The following is a 22257-nucleotide window of genomic DNA, read 5'->3' as shown; positions in this document are numbered from 1 at the left end:
CGTGCGGTCACTCCACTCTCCAGCAAGGAGTCGGAATAATGTATTAATGTATTCGTACGCAGGGGCTGCGGTATTTATGCCCATTTATTACCCATTACTCCTTCCATTCGTCCCGTCCCTCCTTTTCTCTCTGCCCTCGGCCCGCCACTCACTCCTGGGGATGAAAAATCTCTTTCACCTTACCACCGCACACCGCCGCCACCCCCGGATCCTCCACTTCGCCTCTCCCCCTCCCCGCATCCCCTTGTTCGCATTATGCCGTCAACCCCCTCGCCCAACACAGGAGTCTCGCAGCCACGTCCAGCTCTCCCCAACCAACCCTTTCTCGTGCGCACCCTTCCCACCCCTCAAATTTCGACCCTTTTTTCGACTCCCTTCTCCTTTCTCCATCCTGCTACCCTTTTATCCTGGTCCGCCCTCTCCGCACTCTGCTCCCTCCTCCTTACGCCCCACAGTCTCCCTACAACTCACCCTTATTGCCATTGTCCGCCGAGCGGAATCGAGGAATTGGAGCAGCCGCGCACTCGCAGCGGCCCACCCCTGAAATCCTTCCCCCCGCTAGCTCATCTCTCCGCTTTACATTCCCTCTCCCGTCTTCCGCCATCCCCCTTCCCTTTAATCATCTCTCCTGCCTGCTTTCCATCTCCATGCATACGTCCAGTCCGCTCCCTCCCCCGACGCCATCGTTTTAACATCTTTCTTAATGGCTCCCATTGGGGCTCATTCTGGTTGGAGGGACATCTTTGATTTTCATTGCATTTTATCCCCCTCTGCCTTCCCCTACTCACCTGTATCACCCTGTATTAATGTAAATGTAAGCAGTGGACTGAGTTAGTCTTATATCGCTTCTTTCACTTCGTCCAATTTCATATTTCTTGTTCTTTGATTTAGTTATGACTTAAGCTACTATTTTTTGGATTTCATGAATGTAGAGTTTTGCGATTTCGTCTAATCTCCTTACTGATTTACTATTACCTTATACCGATTGGCTAAGCTTTATTGTGTATGCCCAAAGAGTCAACATATGTTGCAATAGCTTACAAATGTCTGTCCTCTTCACCTTTATAACGTCAAATGTTGACATATTATTTCTCCAGATTTTGCCAAGTCATCCATAATTAAGTCAGATAATTACTATTCTACAGGCATGTTTTATATTCACTCAACTTTAGCAACAATATGTCTAGCGAGCAAGGCAATTTTTTGCGCTTTTTCAAAAGAAATTTTCGCGGCCAATAGGTTCCTCGCTATCAACTTTGGGACCTTTTAATTTCTTGCTTTTATGAGTCTAATTATGATATATTATATAGTATTTTGTAGGCGTAACACTAAACAGCTTGAAATACACATTTGATGAATTTGACCATGATACAGACGGATACAGTATTTTTCAAATAATAATTAAAGGTCGTTCCTCTGAATAATCGATTTTAGTCTTTTATGAGTACAAGGACATGTAATGATACCCTAAATCATATCTTATATTAATATTTATATGCTAAAATAATGTTAACTATTTGTATGAAATTGAAATTACATCATTATCATTTTCTAGTTCCTACGTCATCATATACGATAGGCAATTATATCGCGACGTACAGGTGTCTTTATTTTTTTCCATTTTTTCACCCTTTTCCCTCCGCTGACATTCTCTCTTTCATATGTCAGAACCCCCTCTCGGTCTCTCGAGTAACACTGTCTTATTCAGTGTCAAAATTAATATTCACCCCAAAAAATCGCCAGATATTGGATACCCGCCTTTGTAAAATTTTTAGCCCTGAATTCTTTTGTGATTTTCTAAATCATCTACTACGTCTTTATATATTCATTATCAAAACAAAGATCTCGCAAATTGGGGAAAATCTTTTTCAAAATGCTATCCTTTCTCCCCTCTTTTCTCATTAGTCTCACTTTCATCGCAGCGTAAATAATTCCCCTCTATTGCCTCTAATTGCTTCTCTCATTATTTCATGAATGCTTTTTTTCATTTACTCAAACAATATGCCGTGACGGGTGAAAAAATTAGACTGCTTATTTTGAAGCCATGAAAAGCCATTTGACAAGTATTGTTAACGTGAGGCATTATCATTAATACAGACGGTGGTGTAGATATGAAGAAAGAGCAAAGTTAATGTTTTGCGATTTGGAGTTCATTTTTTGTTGTTTCCTGTAGCAAAAGTGTTCTGTCGTCCAAGAGGAAAAATTACGACCCTGCGACAAAGAAAATCTTGGCAAATATAGGGAAATGAGAACGTATATGTAATTAAGGCATGTAATAATCATGAAATTCAATATCGGACGCCAATAAAAACGAGTACGATTAAAAATAAATGAAGCGGAAGATAGAGGAGAAGACGAGAAACTTGATGATGATAGCGTGATGTTTAATCATCGATGTTAAGGTTGATTAATTTTCTATAACCCGAGTGATAAAGACTTAATAATAGAAAGCTGCATTTTCCTTGTGGACGCGTTAGAAAAACCTTTTTGCCGTCCACAATTATTGTTTGTTTATCACTATATTTGGCCTTCTTGAAACTTTGGCCAAAGGAGTAGATCAGACTAAAATGAAATTTTTCAAATAAAATACTGTTGAAGGCATATTAACTAGACTTATTATCTCGCCAAACTACCAAAGCAAAGAGTCCACCAAATGCAAACAAACTTCCACATGACATACAAAATACCGTCCACATCACATACAAACAATATTTTCATAACTACAATGAAGTTTATTATTCAGTGGCTGCTTTACATTTATACTTGAAGCTTCTAAAATTGGATGGAATGGACTCAAACAAACCTCCAGGCAGCTGGTTCCAATCAATAATAGTTCTATTTAAAAAAGAGTATTTTTTCTTATTTGATTTTTGCGTCCTTATTTTTATTTTGAAACCATGGTCGTTTTTCCCTTAAAGTTAGGCTTTTCTATCCCCTGCCATAAATCTTCCCACGCTTCGTCCTTTTTAACAATTCTATACATCGCGCCTAACCTACTCCTTTTTCTTCTATTTTTCAAACTCTCCCATTTCAGTGTATCTGACATTTCTGTGACACTATCTGTTCTTTTGTACCTTCTGAGTACATATCTTGCTGCCTTTCTTTGAACTTTTTCTATCTTTTTAATATGTCCCACCTCATATGGATCCCATACTATGGAGGAGTATTCAAGGATAGGGATAACCAGTACCTTATATGCTTTTTCTTTTGTGGCTACGCTACTTCCTTTTAAATTTCTCATTACGCAATGCAATACTTTAAATGCCTTCCGTGTCAAATTATCTACTTCGACCCCCCACCCAAATAAAGCATGTAATGCTGATAATGTAATGCAAAGTCAATTTAGTGCAGTACTTTTTTAAGCCTTCACTTCGTGCACATAATGAGCCGTTCTAATTCTTAAAGGGTTATATCATGGCAGAAATAAGTGAAAGCCTAGAATAGATTACTGATTAATATCCAAATTGCGGTCGTCAAAGCTTAAGTTCGAAAAATAAATAATTTTTTCCTTCAAGAAATCTCATTGAAAATAAACGGTTTAGATTAATAAGTTAAATGATAGTTTTTATACAATAAAATCTATTTTTAGGAGGAATTTTAGGCGTATTTCCAAATAAAGAAGCACATTTGATGACGTCCATTAGATTTTTTATCGATAAGGGAAAGCAATGCGCTGTGCGTGAATTAATATTTCCATTTCACGTAGTACATATTTTATCATATATAACTTGATAATATGCATATGGTAGAATTTTTGCATCTTACATTAACAAGCTGCACGTAAAAGAGCACTACATGCACTCAATGAAAGTTAAAGGAATCCAAGATGACACGCAGAAAGTAAGGCAATACGAGTAAGACGCAACATCCGAATAGCATCTATCGTAACTTACAAAGTGTACGGCCCGCGCATTTTTTAATCATAGCATATTTTATTCAACGATCATCCCTCGTGAACAAGCTTGGCGTGGTGTCGGATTCGCGTTCCACAATACTCCCTATAGCTGTGCTGGCTGGGGCCATGATAATTACTCATAATTTGGTCACCCATGACAGTGGTCAACCCATAGGTCAAAGGGTAGAGGCCAGATGAAAGAACAGGTTCGAAACAAAAATCTGCACCTCTTATCACATGAAACCTTTCTAGACATGGAGACCTTAGGCCTTTACGTCTTTATACTCGCAGGGGCAAATATAAAATAGTGAATCTAACCAAAACTCTCAGAAAACGCAATAAACTAGAATAATATCCAGATTAAATCTTTTTGCCACATCAGGTATTGGCTTCTTTTTTCTTGCTGGAGTGATGAAGATTTTGATGTGTAATAGTTGCAATGTTGACATTCTCACTTTAGTAAGATTGCTTTCTCAACTATTAATTAACAACTCTTATTTTTAACAAGACCAAAATGCAAGTCTACGGCTTACCATATCAAGACAAGTAATATGAGTACCAGATAAAGGATGATATGATAGCTCTAAGACACACTGCATAATAATTCAGGAGTGGTAGGCCAGAGAAACATTCGCCGAAGATGAAGCAAATGTTACAGTATGACACTTCCAGTGACAGCTATTAATGCCATGAAAACTGCAAAATATCCTAACTCGGACTGTAATATTCCAACAATCTCACGTTCCCTGAACTCTGGGTATGTCAAGTTAAGCGTTTTTCTACTTCTGCACAACACCCCGTAAACCGCCATGCCGCAAGGATGTATGGCAGGAAATTTAGAGCACCAGCCTTACTCTATGACTTATTATTTTATAAATTCACTTGAATATATGTTAGCTCATGTAAAAACACAATCGTGCACATACATGCCTGTATGCACGTACATAATAAAATAATTGTTTTTTGGACTAATTCATTAAATTGTAGTATTTTAGTGACTTTAAATTTCCGTCATTTGATTCGATGTTGCTATGATTGTGTGCTCGGAAATAACTAGTACTTGAGTCTGTCTGTGACATTTTATCCTAATGGTCAAATCTAGCAATAAAGTTTGATGTCATATTATTAATAACCATTGTGTTGAAGGAATATTCAGATTTTCTGTACCTTTCTGAAAGCCTTCCCTACTCTCTGCGAGAAACAGAAGGCTGCCATCCTAATTCCTTATGCAATCCCTTGACGACCTCTCGCTACTAAAAGTAATTTTTAATAAACCTTCCTTGGATTTTCTCTGAGCCTCATCTAAACATTAAAATAAGGTTCTCTTCCATGGATCCCAGATACTTGCTGGCCTAACAAAGTAAGCTAGCAAAGGAACACGTTTGTATTACATTTTTATTGAATTTTCGTTAAACATATTTAATAGAACGGCGCTTCTTTAAGGCTGACTGTATATTCTTTTGTATCCGATGAAAGGTTTGATGCCAATGTAATACCAAAATATTGGATCTGATCTAAAGTGTTTAAATTGATCTCATCTATTCGACGACAGTATGATGAAATCTATTGTAATTCCTGCATGAAATAACAGAAGAAGGAAATAAATTTAAGAATCGAATTACACCGAATTCATTGTCCTTCCATTATTCTAAGTGTTTCGAATCCTATCGCACCCTAAAATCATGCAATACTTGACAAACCCTTAAAATGGATGAATGCACTAAAACACTTTCCCTCGGAATTAATAACCACCTAAATATTACCACATCCAGTTATTTTCCTCAATCGCCTAAACCCAATGACTTAACTTCATATTGCCAGCCATTTGCCAATATATTCTCTCTTCCAGCGTGCGAAAAATTCTCTGAATCAGCAAACAGAATCTAAGCGAGAAGATACTAACTTGTTTACTGTCTACTTAAAATTATTCTAACGTCCGGGCCACCCAATGTTGCCATCAAACCCCTCGCATAACGCTTAAGTATCTCTTCCTTTCCCTCACCAACTCCCTCCGTACCTTTGCAACAAGCCGAGACTAGATTATGGGCTCTATAGTTTCAATAAACAGGAAATAAGATAAAATATTGTACTACCCTTCACCAATCACTGCTAAAACCGGGAAGACAACGGATTTGAAGGGCATTCCTTGGCCAAATTGAGAAAGCTATAATCGAGAATTGTGATGGAACAAGGTCACCGCACGATATCAGATTCACGTAAATGCTTCCGCAGTAAAACAAATTAGGCTTGATTGTTATCGGAGTAAGAACGTCTCACTACAAATGCTGAGGTTTATAACTGTGCAGTGGGTAGCTAAAGCTAACTCAACAGACGGAAGGCTTCTAGAATGAGGCATAAGCCAAAATTAAATGGACTACAATTGACCCCAACTAAATGAAATTTGGCAAGCAGGATACAGACGAAAACCAAAACAGAACGACTTTTAAATGGAAAAAATTAAACACATACGATCAGTTAGAGGACATAATCGCGTGTGTTCCTGAAAGCAACTCAGTTCTACAGGAGACAGGGGTTAGTTATCACCAACACTTAATTTACCCTTACCCACCACAAAAGGGGTAGCTGTACATGGAAAATGCCAGGTGGGACAAAAAGGTATCAGTTAAATTATATTCTGGTTAGGCACAGATTTACGAGCAGTGTGATTTACATTTGTGATTGTCGCACAGCTTCCCAGGAGCAGATGCGGACTCTGACCATAATTCCATCGTTATGAAGTTAAGCGTCCGTTTCAAAAAGATAAGGCAGGGGGGGCGAGTTAGGAAATTGAATGTAGAAGCATTAAATTGGTTGGCAAGGGAGTAGAATCAGCGGGCTGTATAGAAAATCATGGATGACGGTAAAGAGCTGAGTACTATCGAAGAAAAAGGGGAATACATTAGAAAAGGGATATGGAAAGCCGCAAAATAAACTATAGGACAAGGAAACAATTGATCACAGATGAGATGTTTACAAAGATAGATAATAGGAGACAATGGAAGAATGTAAACACAGAGTTAGTACTAAGAAGGAGATCAAGTACAAAGAGTTTAATAATAAATTAAGACAAGCAACAATAAAAGCAAAAGAAGCATGGCGATAACGCAGTACGAGGATATGGAAAGTATGCATAGGAAGGTTGAAATTGGTGTGCTGCACAGCAAGGTTATATAGCTATCGGGAAGTAAGTGGGGAATATTTTTGCTAACAGTAAGAGATAAGGCGGGTAAGATAAAAGTTGACACACAAAAGATCCAAGAAAGATGAAAAGAATACATAGAAGAACTGTATGGTAAAGAACTTTGGCCAACATGGTTAGACATAGAAAAGGAACATGACGTAGATGAAGATAGCTTAGGTGCAGATATACTCGACGATGAGATAGAAAGGGCATTAAGGGAGATGAAGCTAAATGAGGCCGTGGGGGTGGACAACATTCCTGCGGAACTACTCGAAGTTTAGGAAAGTATGGGAGGAAGAGGCTATATTGACTGGTAGGTAGTACCTATGAGGAAGGAATCTGGCCTGAAGACTTGGTGAGATCAGTGTTATTTCCTATTCCGAAAAAGGTTAAGCCTACATCATGTGAGGACTATAGCACAATAAGGTTGATTTCCCACTCAGCTAAATTTGTTGTCAGGATTTCAACAAAATGATAGAGAGTAGGGCAAATGGTTACTTAGGGGATGATCAGTTTGGGTTTAGGAAGGGGAGAGGTACGCCTGATGCAATTTCAGTAATGGCATCACTATTCGAGAGGAATGTGGAATACAATCAGGACGCATTTGCCTGTTTCGTAGATTTTGAAAAAGCGTTTGATAGAGGGAATTGGAAAAAACCAATGAGCATATTACACAAAATAGGAATAGATTGGAGGGACAAGAGGCTAATCCGCAACCTGTGCACGTCTCAGACTGTTCAAGTGCGAGTGGGGAACGGGGAGTCCGGTTGGGCAGTGTTAGGAAGAGGTGTAAGACAGGGTTGCCCATTATCACCGTTGCTGTTCAACCTGTAGGCAGAGGAAATGATATAGAGGCATGGGAAGAACTGGAGGTAGGAATTAAAGTAGGCGGATAATTCGTGAAATCAGCTTAGCTAACCTAAAATCATTAGGTTTTGCTGATGACAAAGCTTTATTTTGTCAGTCACTCAAGGGGTTGCAAGCATTGCTGAGTGATTGGAAATTCAGTGTGACAGGTATGGGATGAGTATCAATATTAAAAAAAGAAAGGTTATACGATTTTCCAGCAAGAAAAAGGCTAAGCTAAACATTAAATATATAAGCTAAACATAGGAGGGCAAAAACTAGAACAGGTAGAACAGTTTACGTATTTCGGAAGTGTTTTGCACCAACACGGTCAAAGTAGTAGGGACGTAAGGAGAAGAATTGCCCTAGGCAAAGAGGCTTTCACAAGGAGGGAGTTGATGACAGGGACGTTGAGTAAGGATATTAAGAAAAGACTCGTAAAAACTTTGATATCGAGCGTAGGCATGTGCAGCGCGGAATCGTGGTCATTGAAGCAGGAGGATAGACGTAGACTTGAGGCTTTTGAAATGTGGGTTTGGAGAAGAATGGAGAAGGTGAAATGGACCGAGAAGAAAACAAATGAGGAAGTACGTGGTATGGTGGCTGAGGACAGGGGTTTGTTGGGAGAAATCCCATGGAGGCAGAAAGTGGATGAAGGGGGTATTGACCGGCAGTGGAATGTTGAAGACTGTGATAGAGGGGAGAATGTTAGGCAAACGAGGAAAGGGAAGGAACAGGATAGGGATGTTGGACGGGATGAAGGGAGGAAGAAAGTACTCAGAGATGAAGAGGGACCTGATATAGAGTAGGATGCTGGATTTTTTGTTTTGTTAGGAGTCACAAAATGTTTTATTTAGTAGCTGTGTCCATCGAAAATCTACCTTAACCGGTAGATTACCTAATAATAATAATATATATATTTTTATGTATGTATATATATATGTATATATATATATGTATATATATATATATATATATATATATATATATATATATATATATATATATATATGTCTGTGTGTGTGCTTGTTTGTGGGTATAGATAGATATATTATATGCTCCTAATATGATGTTATTTATATATATATATATGTATACACACATACATATATATATATACAAATACACAAAACAAATAACATATGAACGAGATAAGAGAAAATAAATAAATATGCTCCCAGAAAAAATGTAACAAGTTTCATCACTACCAATCATCTTTCCTCACTCTCCCGTCGCACACCCACTTCCCTCCCTCACTCTTCCCCGAGACTAAACGCCTTCTCGCATAGTTCCATCTCAACGCGACACCGCTCACCTAGACTTCCAAACCCTATTCGTCTCGATTACTTGGGAGGGATAGATGCGTAAGGATAGGGAGGAAGGGGTCGGAGGAAGTGCTTACCCCTTCTCACTTCTCTTCCCCTGCACTACGTCCCTGTTTCTCAAGTGCCTCAACATCAACACGATCAAGAGCACCTCTAACAGGAGCTGGCGCGGGGAAATAGGGTTGTGGAAAGGGACGCTTTCAAACTTTGGAAGGAACTCCTCAAGTATCATATCTGATCAAACCGCCTCCTTCTTCCCCCTTCATCTACCGCCTGCGAAAACTGGTGTAAAGGGTTGTTGGAGGGAATGGTATAGTCCTTTGGGGAGGGTTCCAGGGGAGGCAAGGTCTTCGACACAGGAGGAAGAAGGCTTTCAAGACAAGACTGCTAAGTTTTCGTTAGGTACGCGTGCTGTGAGGGTTTCGGGATGAGGGAAGTAAAAGTGGGTTTTAAAGAGTTCGGAAGATGGGTTTTCAAGAGGGATCGTCGTCTCTTTAGAGAGGGGATTAATGCGAGACTCGGGGAGAAATTTTGCGGTTGGCACAAGTGGCTAGTCCCACTGATGTCAATGACGGTTCATAAATTGCCGTTTGTTTTATGACGTTTTCCAAACAGTTACTTGCCATACCTAAAAGGTACCGCAGCAATTCGCAAAACGAAAATTAGATAAGGAGCTTAAACGAATCAATTATTAGTCAATATTTGTTGATGTAAAAAACGGTAATCACAAATATTTACGAATGAAAAGTGCTGGGAAAAAGAGGCAGGGCAAGACCCAGAAACTAATATTTTAAGTACTTAAGAATATGAAGAAGTTCTAGCAATGATATTATTTGAAGAGAGAGAAGAATAGTTGCAGTGACAAGCTTTGGCATAGAATTACAATATGACACAGCAAAGAAAAATGTTTTTTGTTCGTTTTTCTTACTTATTTTCGACTGACCTACGAGTATTGCCACACAATAATAAAAAGTGAGAACTTTATAATTTAATGAAATATTATACAACATCTACAAATCATTTCTCCGTAGACTAATATCGCTATGATCAAGGTTTTTTTGGTCAAATATTACGTAGCCAGATACTGATTCGGCGTGGGGTGCCAAGAACAATTTCTTCTTACAGCAAATATAATCGAAGATTCGTGAAATTAGCGATACATTAACGGAAGTAACTAATGATTTCTTTACCTACGGGGAAATACAACATTAGAGCTGTTAAGTGACAACGTTGCCGACTCCTGAGATAACGTTCTTTAAAAAGGAAAAGTTCACAATAAAACATTGAACGAAATTTGTGATAACATTAAATACAATGTGTAAATATTTCCGTTGAAACTGTTCTTAAGTTGCAAAGATAATCACCAAAATAGCAAATATAAACTAATATAGTTGGTGCTTTTCACAACAATATTTCACAAAATATTTCAGCAAAAGAAATATTTTGTTTTTGTTGTTCATAAAGTATATGGAAGCAAGAGCCATTACTATTACATTATCGAGCAATTCAAATCAGCAAAAAGATAAGGATGCGTACAATGACGCAGTGTATAAAAAAATTCGTGTGAAGTGTGAATCGACCAGAGACATGGATCACTGGATAAGCTGACTACAGAAGAATCGAGACTTTTGAACCGTAAAGTTAAAGGTAAATGCTCAATGTTAAGTGGACTGATAAAGTGTGAGGGAGTATATAGAAGGATAGAAGAGGAAAATTCAGTGCAGCACATAATTGGAAGAAAAATATGGATTAGGTAGTAACACCATTTGGCACAATGGGTTGGTTAGATATGGACACAATAGTTGATAAAGAGAAAGGAAGTTTCGATGATGAATACTGAAATGTATTCACCGGCAAATGGAATATAAGAAGTAAAAGAAATTAGAAGAACCTTGTAGGTAGTAAACATTCAAAGTAATCTGCTGATTTAAGAATAAGGACGTCTGAACACTTGGATACTTCCATTTTGGATACTTATTCCAATTAATACTAGAAAGCCAGTTTCACGTAGAGGAACAGCAACTGAAAAATTGTACAGATTATGGGATTTCCACCCTTCGTGGCTGCCTGACGCGGTGATGAAATACAAATAGTCATAAACTCCATACGAAGTACTGCTCTTTTCCAATATTCACTTCGCATAGTGCGTCGTAATATGAGCATAAACTGGGGTTAATTTATATAACGACAAGAGTTTTATTAGTTTTTCTTTCGTGGTGTTTTTATGTCAATAATGCACCTCGCTTGCCAATCAATATAAGCATAAACTGCTTCCAAAGAAAATCTGCGAGCATCCATTTTGCAGATAATGATTAGGAAGAGACTTTCTTTTATCTTCTACCTTTGTTGAAGTCAATTAGATGAGAATACAATAAATTTAGAGTTGTAGAATATAATTATTTCTGTGCACGCTAAAGCATTTAAAAGGCCACGGCTTCTCCAGCATGCCCAATTAAAAGCTTCCTAATAGGTGATGAAAACATACTGCATGAGTTTTTGGGGCATCCAATTTCAACGTGTACAGTTCACAAAGGACGACTTTACATTTTAAGGTAGCTTTTTTTTTTCAAGGGAACCATGTTGTGTAATACTATTAGGTGGCATCGCATGAAAAACATCCTCATATGTTGCGAGTTTCCTTGAATTTGCCCTGATTTTTTCCAATCACAATGAATATCCTCACTTTTCCCGGATTTTCTGGCCGCGAGAATTTCTAATTTGAGCAATAAATAATCCTAGATCAGTGGCCAGCAACCATTTTGGAATGATGAGTGAAAATTTATTTGTGTTAACTTCTTGCTCATCTGAGTGAGTATAAAAATTAAATCTGCATAAACTAGCGCTACTTAGGGAAAGAAAAAATAAAAGAGAATAGAGGCGAATGGTATATGACCCTGGAAACTAATACTAGACTCACGACCTCAAATGGGGAGGCTGTTTACATCAAAATTAAACGTAGGAAATGCAAGAGATATTGTCTTATGTGAAGTGAAAATTTTAATGTAAATCTGGTAGTACTAACAACTATCTCAACTGATACTTTTAGCATACTTAACTCAACCTATTGTGAAATCACACGATCCAATATAATGCCTAAATCAGTATTCAATCATAATGTGATCGCGATAAGGTTACTACGTACTTCAGAAAATTCATGAGATCATTACAACCAGACTGATGATTCATCGATGGGCGGAATTTCGGAAAACGCGTTTTGAAAAGTACACACTCAACAATCAGCCCAGAAAACCACTGATAACCAATGAATGAAGATCTACAAACAAAAGAAGACCTTCACTCCACAATATAAACCATAAACAATTATTTGAACGTGATAAAACAATTAGAAAAGAGATATAACACACAACCGTTCGCCCTTGCTCTTGTAACTCCGATACTTCGATGCGTGTTTTGCGGGGCGAAAATGTAAAGAGCTTGAGAGCGGAGGATGGGAGTGTATAAGGACTCAGTGGGAGGTTACTCTCATCCAAAAGCGAATTGATGCATAAGAGAGGTCGGGCGGGTGAGGGGAAGGAGGTGAAGATGGAATGGGCCGGCAGGAAAAGAAAGACAGGGGAAGGGAATATCAGGGGTTGAAGAGTGGGAGAGATGAGCGGGAAAGGGGTGGTTCGGGTTAAGGGATCTAAGTAATCCTTGTAATTGCTCATGCGGCAACGAATCCCACCTCACTCGCCTCCCAGGGTCCCACCGCATTGACTGCAAGGGTGTGGAGTCCTCCCAATACCCGAATCTCTCTCCCACCCTTCATTCCCGATCTTCCCCGCCCCGGAAAGGTCCTCCTTTACTCCCTTTACCTTTACTACCACCTCCCGTCTCCCCTCTCGCCCGCTCCCACCTCAAAGATCCTCATCCGCTCTCCCTGAACCTTGCCATATCTCTCTCTCATCCCCAACCCATTGTCATTCTATTTCCGTAGCTTTCTTCAGTTTCAGCCGACTCTTATGAGGAGATTTTCCAACTCTCAGCTACGACCGTAATACCGCCCTTAGATATGCATGATGGATACAGATAAACTAAATGTACACAGATAAGCCTTCATTCAGCAGAAACGTTTCATTAAATCATTTTTTATTGATGGCAGCAAAAGGTTTAGCTCGATTATGATAAAACTGAAAATCCAAATTGAGAAATCAATACCCCACGTTATGGTTAAACCGAGGTTATGATAAAGTTGCTCAGCAAGAACCTGTGCTTCATCAAAGACGTTTGAATGTTTTAATTACTCATCTCCTTTTCGCCGATGATTTACCCAAATGCAAATTAATATGCTATGGACAATTACCTCAAGGGAGAGAGAATACGAATTTCTTTCCCAATCAAGGTGTGAACAGTGGAAGCTCCCGATTAGCAATGAACGATTGCATTGCCCAAGAGGTCATGATGTGAACTTGTGGTGACAAATGTCAATCGTAAAGGCAAAAGTGAATAAAATGAAAAGAATTTTATAGAAGTTGTCAATTATATATGAGTATTATTAATATTAATACTGTGAAAAACAAGCAACTTTTGTCCAAATGAATTTATACAAAGTATTTTTTGATTCTTGAACTTATTTCTTGCATTTTCCAGCATATAATTTTAAAATGTGAGGAATACTAAAAACGCACATTCATGAATTTGAAAAATACATGTATCAAGTTTTTTTTTAATATTCAAAGCATATTAATTCAAAATTATAAATCTAATATTCATTGTTTTCCTATTAGAGAACAATTAATCAAAATTTATGTTCATAAAAAACCTTGTTTTATTATATCTATTTATCTTTTTCAATGTTTTAAGGATTGAAAGTCTAATTAAAAATTGATTTAACCAAATATAACTATTTTTGTAGAATAATATTCCGTAGTAAAATAAAGAGAACAAAGTTGACCTCCAAATAACCTTGGAAACGTCCACCATATCAAAAATAAATGTCATTTTGCATTACCTGACAAGCCATAGAGTAAGGTTTGTAAAAAAACGAAATGAAAATGAGGAGATACAAGTAGGTACGAATTCCTGGTAGCATCAATGACAAGCAAGCCTATTACTAAGACATATATTGAGACCAAGTTCTCATTCTTTTTTCTTTTTACTTTCTCTTTCTCGTTTTTGATTTCACATTTACCTCCCGGCTATTTTACTTGTTCCTGAGCGGAAAAATATGCCAGGCAAAGAGCGTATTGGTTTCCAAAGTTAACCTCACAATTACTCCCATTATCACCACTTTACTCTAAATTCTTCCATTTTGCCAACAATTCGCATCCACGCTCCATGGTGTTCTTTGGTTCAAAAGATTGGAGACAATCTCTAATATCCGCCATGTTATAACACTTCAAATTTTATAAAACTTCAACTGTTTTGCTATCTCCCTTCCCTAATAACAACTAACAGGCCCTATAACATCATTCAAAACGACGCATTTTCGAATCACGAAGGGATACACTGAATAAAATATGAGAAATAAAAACATCCTAAACAAAGCATTAACTTGGATATGGTCAATTTTTTTCAACTTGACTCAGCCTCATGAAAAAAGATTAGATATTTTAAACTTCATGAAATATACTATACTCCACCTTCACTACTTTCTAATTTTCTACCCTCTTCTCCACTTTCTTTAAGGATTCTCATCTATCTCTATTAAATTCCGTGAGTATAAGTCATTTCCGCATCCCAACTTCTTCATTGATAATAATACCTATGGTAAAATACTGAGAAATCCTTCATTATGGCGTTGTACTAAGTTCTCTGTAGTTCCGTTTTTTGTACGCCCCTCCGTTCCGTAGTGATATCGATCAAAATCCTTCCTTGAAAGCCCACTTTTATACTTCTCTGTATTCCAGTGCTTAATCTTCTGAACCATTTCAATGTGGTTAATCTTAAAGCAGAAGACATGCTTAGGTCTAAATTTAATCCCTCTTTAATAGAACTTGAACTGTCTACTGAAATGTAAAAGAGCACAGGCCATAATTCTTGTCAGGTGACTTTTCCTTTGTCAGGGAGTTTTCTCTTAAAACGACATCAATGAAATAGAAATGCAAGGATGTTTTGCGTTGTGAGGTTCAAATATGACCACGTCAAGTTTCCAGTACACGGGAAAACTGAACCAATTTACTTTTCATTTATTAAATACTTTTCCCTTCTTTTGCCTCCATACATTCCCTTCCATCTTCTCGCACTTTTCACGTATCCTTCCAAATCTGCACTACTACCTTCCTCTCTTGTCTATTAAAAGATAACAGCCTCAAGCTCTCCTATCCACGTTCTCTTCTCCTTCATCCAGGCCTACCTCTCTCTTTCTTTCTCATTGGTCGTCTGCCCTTATAATTTTACGATTCCTCCACCCGCCCCTTCTGTCCTCCTCTCCTGAGTAGGAGGGAGGGAGGGCCATCCCACTCCTATCCCTTCTTTCGACCCAAGATTCTTCTTCTCTAATGCCCCTCCATCTTTTATCCCAACCTTCGTTCCCAGTTACAATACCCCGTCCCCCCACCCATTTCCCCTCATACTCCAATTTTCCTCCTCCGCGTTTTCCCTTGCTCTCTCCCCCTCTCACCAGAGCCTTTCCCTTCTAAAAATCTTCCATTTTCTTCGTCGTCGGGGATGAAGGAGAAAAAAAGACAGAGAAAGCGGGGAATCTTTGTGTTCTGGAAAGATGAAGGGAGGGGCGAGAGGGGAAGAAAGAGGAAAGGTGGAATTTTCTGAAGAGCAGGAGAACGGGAGTCTTGGGATGGAGTTTTGGGGCGGTGGGAGGCGGAGACAGTCTGAGAGGAAGGAGGGTGTATAAGGGGGAGAGGGGAGACTCTTCCTCGGGACCAATAGGAAAGAATCCGAGGAGGCTTTGGGAGGGAGGGTGAGAGAACTGGAGGTAGTGAGGGAAAGAGATGAAGAGAGCGGAGGGAGGGATGGCTCGAAGGAGGCTTTACCAGTGCGTCGGTCCTTTCCCATCTCGCGGGGAAGGGGACGTAAGGGGTAAAGAGAAGGGAAGGGAGGTCGGCATCAACTCCTCCCTTTCCTCCTCCTCCCCTCTCGCCCACCAACCCACCTCTTCATCCCTTCCCGCCCCATCCTCCGGCCTCATCACTCCCCTCCTCCTCCACTCTCCTTTACCCAGAAGGAGCGGAGGTGTATTGATCAGTGGACTGGGGGAGCGAGGGGGTGTTCGAAGGGGAATGAAAGGAGAGTGGCGGGTGGAAAAGAGTGGGTGGATTTCCAGGGGGATGGGTGGTAGAAGAATCAAGCGGGTCTAGGAAGGAGGGAGGGTTGGCAGGTGGGTGTATAAATATGGGACGGGAGTTTTCAGCGAGGGAGAGTGAGGGGGGCAAGGGGGTGGGCAGGGTAAAGAGATCGCCACAGCGTTGTAGTTGCTCATGTTCCGTTAGATGCTTCCTTTTCGTCTTCCTCTGGACGTCAGCTATTTTGTGAAGACGGTTCTCCTATTCCCTGCTCAACATTTCTCGTGGATCATTCGGACGTTTAGGGCCAGTGTAACGAACATTGACCACACGTTTTGCTGTCAAAACGAACATCCTTCATAATTTTCGCTCAACAACAGATTAACGCTAATTCACACTATCATAACAATCATGATTTGATAAAAGGCACTTGGCTATAAAGCTAACTTATTGAAGTGAATTCTGAAGTACAGTTTTGATAACTTGCATTTATACTGCCAAATATGATATGCCTAGTTCTAAATGGTGGAAAATATAATATTTTTATGAAATCGGAAAACAGGAATATACTAAAATTATTTTGTTTGAACTTCAGGTAAAATTTTTAAGTTCTAGGCCATAATATATCATGGAAATCTACTGAAACAGTCACACCATTGGAAAAAATTCACATCTGTACATTGAAATAAAAGTATTAATCTCTACGGCTCCTGCAGTGGTATGCAATCTTGAAGTCATGCCAAATAGATAAAATAAGTTTCGCAATTAAATATATAATTATGAACTATATTTGTTCATGAAATTCAATATTCTTGCATATTGATTTTTTTCGTACCCGCTCTCCGTAATTCAATTCCATTCGTTCACCTTGATGAAGTGGTTACCCCTGTAGTATGTATTTATTATATTAATTTCCCAGAATCTGCTCCCAGGGGGATTGGGATGGTGCGCTGGCTGACGTACAGGCCTTCCACCGAGAGAGCTCGGGTTCCATTCCTTGAGAACAAATATTTTTCAGTGGATCCCGGTTGCAAATTGAGGTGCTTTGTGGAGAGCACTTTGAGTGAGTACGACGTCCGTCGAATGGGACGTTAAACTGCGGACCCCTTGGCGCCTTCCGACAAGAGTAGGCTAATGCCGACGCCGGGTTTCTCTCTGCCCTTCCTTTCCTGGCCATCCCTAATGGCGCAAATTACCTTAGCTGCCGGTCGCCTCTCATGAAGCCACTACTATTCTGCTCCTAATTTGATAGAGTCGAGATAAATCTAATTAATATTTCAAATCCTTATCAAAACGTTAACTTTTCACTCGCAATATATAACCTTCATTTATTGATTAGGAAAGTTATACTTCTACTAACCGAAGTCAGAGAAACCGTTTTTCACTCAGAGAAATTAGTGACCTGACGACACCGTGTAATCGGACAGGAGGAGAAAGTGAGCAGCTCACGCAGCCACAAGGATAGCAGAGAGAGCGTCCCTTGGCATGCCTAGATGGATTTTAAAGCTTGTTTGACTTAACTCGACACCCTTTCTCCCAGCGCCTCAGGGCGCTTTTCCCCACCCCTTTATATCCGCGTGAGGAGAGGTCGGATTCATCGCATCGGTCCAAATACACACGTATACGCACACACAAAGGGCGAGGGATTCGACCGCACGGGGAAAAGAGTCATACGATTCTGCGCGGCTTTTGAGGGTGTGAGTTGGCGCAAGGGATTGCGAGGGGGCGGAGAGCGAACGCCCTGCGGCGGGGTCTCCTCCCGCTTTCCGCCAACCCACGCCCCTGCCCTTCGCTCACCATATCCTCCCCCCATGCATCCCCTCCACTTCTCCCTCCTTTAACCCCTCACTCCTCCTTTTCTTCCCTTTATTCCACCGGCTGATGTTCCCGGACCCCTCGGTCCTCAAGGAAGCCAAAGGGTCAAGGGGGGAGTGGGCTGTAGGTTGATGCTCACAAAGTAATGCGGATCCAGAAGATTGCGAGTCTCAATATGGATTTGAAGAAATTAGTGTACATATTATACAGTATTTTCCGTGTTTATTTATAAATAACTAGACATCTACTTACTTCATTTTAAAGGGAGCCTTCGAATGACGATGAATACTAGTTAAAACATTTTAAACAAACAATAAAATAGATAAAAAATGAAAGACATTCAAAGAGTGGCTTAGTCGAAAGAAGAGACTAAGAATTTATGAAAGCAATAATTCAAAATAATGAGAAATGTCATAAGAAGTTAGAATCATGATAGAGGAGTAAGTAGTAACTTTTGTTACAATATCATCCAGGGAATTTCATAAACATTCTTATTATTATTATAAGGTAATCTACCGGTTAAGTTAGGTTTTTAGATGGACACAACTACTAAATAAAACATTTAGTGACTCCTAACAAAACAAAAAATCCAGCATCCTACTCTATATCAGGTCCCTCTTCATTTCTGAATACTTTCTTCCTCCTTTCATCCCGTCTAACATCCCTATCCTGTTCCTGCCCTTCCCTCGTTTGCCTAACATTCTCCCCTCTATTACAGTCTTCAACATCGGTCAATACCCACTTCACCAATTTTCCTACCACCGTAGGATTTCTCCCAAAAACCGTTATCTTCGCCTACCATACCAAGTACTTCCTCAATTATTTTCTTCTCTCCATTTCACCTTCTCCATTCTTCTCCACACCCACATACCAAAAGCCTCCAGTCTACGTCTATCCTTCTGCTTCAATCACCACGATTCCGCGCCGCAAATACCTACGCTCCATATCATAGTTTTTACGAGTCTTTTCTTAATATCCTTACTCAACGTCCCTGTCATCAACTCCCTTCTCCATGTGAAAGCCTCTTTGCCTAGCGCAATTCTTCTCCTTACGTCCCTACTACTTTGACCGGGTTGGTCTAAAACGATTCCGAGATACGTAAACTGTTCTACCTGCTCTAGTTTTTGCCCTCCTATTTTAATGTTTAGCTTAGCCTTTTTCTTTCAAGAAAATCGCATAAACTTCGTTTTTTTATATTGATTCTCATCCTATACCTGTTGCACTGAATTTACAATTCACTCAGCAATGCTTGCAACCCCTTGAGTGACTGACAAACTAAAGCTTGGTCATCAGCGAACCTAACTGATTTTACAAATCCCCGACCCACTTTCATTCCTACTTCCAGTTCCTCCCATTCCTCTTTAATCATTTCCTCTGCATACAGGTTGAACAGCAACGGTGATAATGGGCAACCCTGCCGTAAACCTCTTCCTAACACCGCCCTTCCGGACTCCCCGTTCCCTACTCGCACCTGTGCAGTCTGAGACAAGTACAGTTTGCGGATTAGCCTCCTATCCCTCCAATCTATTCCTATTTTCTGCAATATACTCATAATTTTCCCCAATTCACTCTAAAAAATACTTTTTCGAAATCTACGAAACAGGCAAATACTTCCTGATTGTATTCTATATTCCTCTCGATTAATAATCTCATTGCTACAATGGCATCACGCGTACCTCTCCCTTTCCTAAACCCAAACTGATCATCCCCTAAGTAATCATTTGCCCTACTCTCTATCCCTTTGTTTATGATCCTGAGAACAAATTTAGCCACGTGGGAAATCAAACTTATTGTCCTCTAGTCCTCACATGATGTAGCCTTATCCTCTTCCGGTATAGGAACTAACACTGATCTCACAAAGTCTTCCGGCCAGATTCCTTCCTCATAGATACTACGAATCAGCCCATATAGCCTCTTCCTCCCACATTTTCTTAAACCTTTGAGTAGTTCCGCAGGAATGTTATCCACCCCCACGGTCTTATTTAGCTTCATCTCTCTTAATGCCCTTTCTATCTCATCGTCGAGTATGCCTGGACCTAAGCTATCTTTCTCTGCGTCATGTTCCTCTTCTATGTCTAACCATGTTGGCCTTAGTTCTTTACTATACAGAACTTCTATATATTCCTTCCATCTCTCTTGGATCTTTCCTTTGTCAAATATTATCTTACCCGCCTGATCTCTAACTGTTAGCATAGATCTTCCTTTCTTATTTCTCGATAAAGATATAACTTTGCTATACAGCGCACCAATTTAACCCTTCCTCTGCAAAGTTTCCATATCCTCGCACTACGTGTTCCACCATGGTTCTTTTGCTTTGTTTGTTGCCCGCCTTAATTTATTGTTTAATTCTTTTTACTTCCTTTTGCCTAATTCTGTATTCATATTCTTCCATTTTCTCCGCTTATTTATCTTTGTAATCATCTCATCCGTGATCCACGGTTTCCTAGTCCTTTTCGCGTTAACGGTTCCTATAGTGTCTTTTGCGGCTTTAGACAACCCTTTCTTGATACTTTCCCATTTTTCTTCGATAGTACTCAGCTCTTTGCTATTCTCCATAATTTCATCTACAGCCTGTTTGTATTCCTTCCTTTTCAACCCATTTAATGCTTCTACATTCCATTTTCTAACTCGCCGCCCCTGCCTTATCTTTTTGAAACGTACGCTACATTTCATAACAACTAAATTGTGGTCTGAGTCCGCATCCGCTCCCGGGAAGCTGTGGGAATTTATCACACTGTTCCTAAACCTGTGTCTAACCAGGATATAATCTAGCTGATATCTTCCTAAGTCACCTGGCATTTTCCATGTATACCTGCGTCTTTTGTGGTGTCTAAACCAAGTGTTGGTGATGACTAACCCCTGTCTCCTGCAGAACTCAACTGCTTTCTCCCCGCGGTCATTCCTCGTGCCTAAACCGTAGTCCCCCACCTCATCACCATCTCTTCCTTCGCCTACCGTCGCATTCCAATCCCCCATCACTATCAAATGTTTCCCTGAAGGAACACATGCGATTATGTCCTCTAATTGATCGTATATCCTATCGACATCTTCCTTTGTATGGTTGCTCGGTGGCATGTATACCTGAATAATAACCAAGTTCGTCGGTTCTGCTTTTATCTCTACTAGCAATATTCTATCCGTTACCTGCTCTATGTTGACTACGCTTCTTCCTACCTCTTCATTTAATACTATGGCAACTCCTCGTTGGCTCTCGTCCCGACCGCTGTATATTATTCTATAGTGATCAATCCAGTAATCCCCGCTATCCTTCCATCTTACTTCGCATAGACCTAAAATATCTATTTTTCCCCTTTCCATTTCTCGTTTAATATTCTCTAATTTCCCTGTCCTCATCATTGTCTTAACATTCCTCGTTCCTATTCTAACTAATTTGTTCTTCTTCTCTTGCGTCTTCTGTCCTGCTGCTGCTGGTTTACCCTTGCAAGGGTTTCGTGGGATGACAACCGCGGAAGCCTTGCCTCCCCCGCTGCCGGGGACGACACACGGCCGATTGGGCCGAGCCCCGTATTTGCCAGGATCCAAAATCTCTTTAGTGACTATCATATTCACTTTGGGAATGATAATTGCGGTGGTTTCCCGTTGCCTTCCTCAATAGATTTTTTAACGTGATACCATGACTTATTGGCCGCCCCTCTGGGGTCAGACGCCATTGCAGCCGCCTCACTGAAGAACAGACGCTGCGTGGGCTACCTTTCGCCTGGCTCCTAACCTTCTACCTATCTGGCATGGGTGACCCTACCAGGAGCATTCACAAATATATTGATGCATGAAATAACATGTGTTTAACGCAATAATAAATGTTGTTGTAACTGACGGAGGCATTAGGCGAGAATTTCTAAATAAATAATTCCATTTGTAGATCACGAAGAAAGAATCAAGAATTTTTTGTTACCACAGGAAATAATTTATTGTTGCCGACTAGTTTCGCTACACTGTAGCATCATCTGGACTTTCTTTCCGGTGGAAAAGTGAAGTCTTTGATTTTTTCTTCGT

General features: G+C 39.8%; 1 protein-coding gene across 1 annotated transcript in view; it reads left to right on the top strand.

Moving 5' to 3' along the window:
* Positions 1-22257, top strand: part of LOC139691098 (LIM/homeobox protein Lhx3) — a 77224-nt gene that overhangs the window by 13678 nt on the left and 41289 nt on the right. Inside the window, exon 2 of the mRNA XM_071588857.1 lies at positions 15287-15298. Within this exon, the coding sequence (XP_071444958.1) occupies positions 15287-15298 (12 nt within the window). The remainder of the gene's footprint in view (positions 1-15286; positions 15299-22257) is intronic.

This window comes from Hetaerina americana, unplaced genomic scaffold (genome assembly GCF_022747635.1).
Source record: "Hetaerina americana unplaced genomic scaffold, ioHetAmer1.1.p SCAF_3, whole genome shotgun sequence".
Classification (NCBI taxonomy): domain Eukaryota; kingdom Metazoa; phylum Arthropoda; class Insecta; order Odonata; family Calopterygidae; genus Hetaerina; species Hetaerina americana.
Note: the sequence above shows the minus strand (reverse complement) of the source record. Positions and strands in the feature narration are given on the sequence as shown.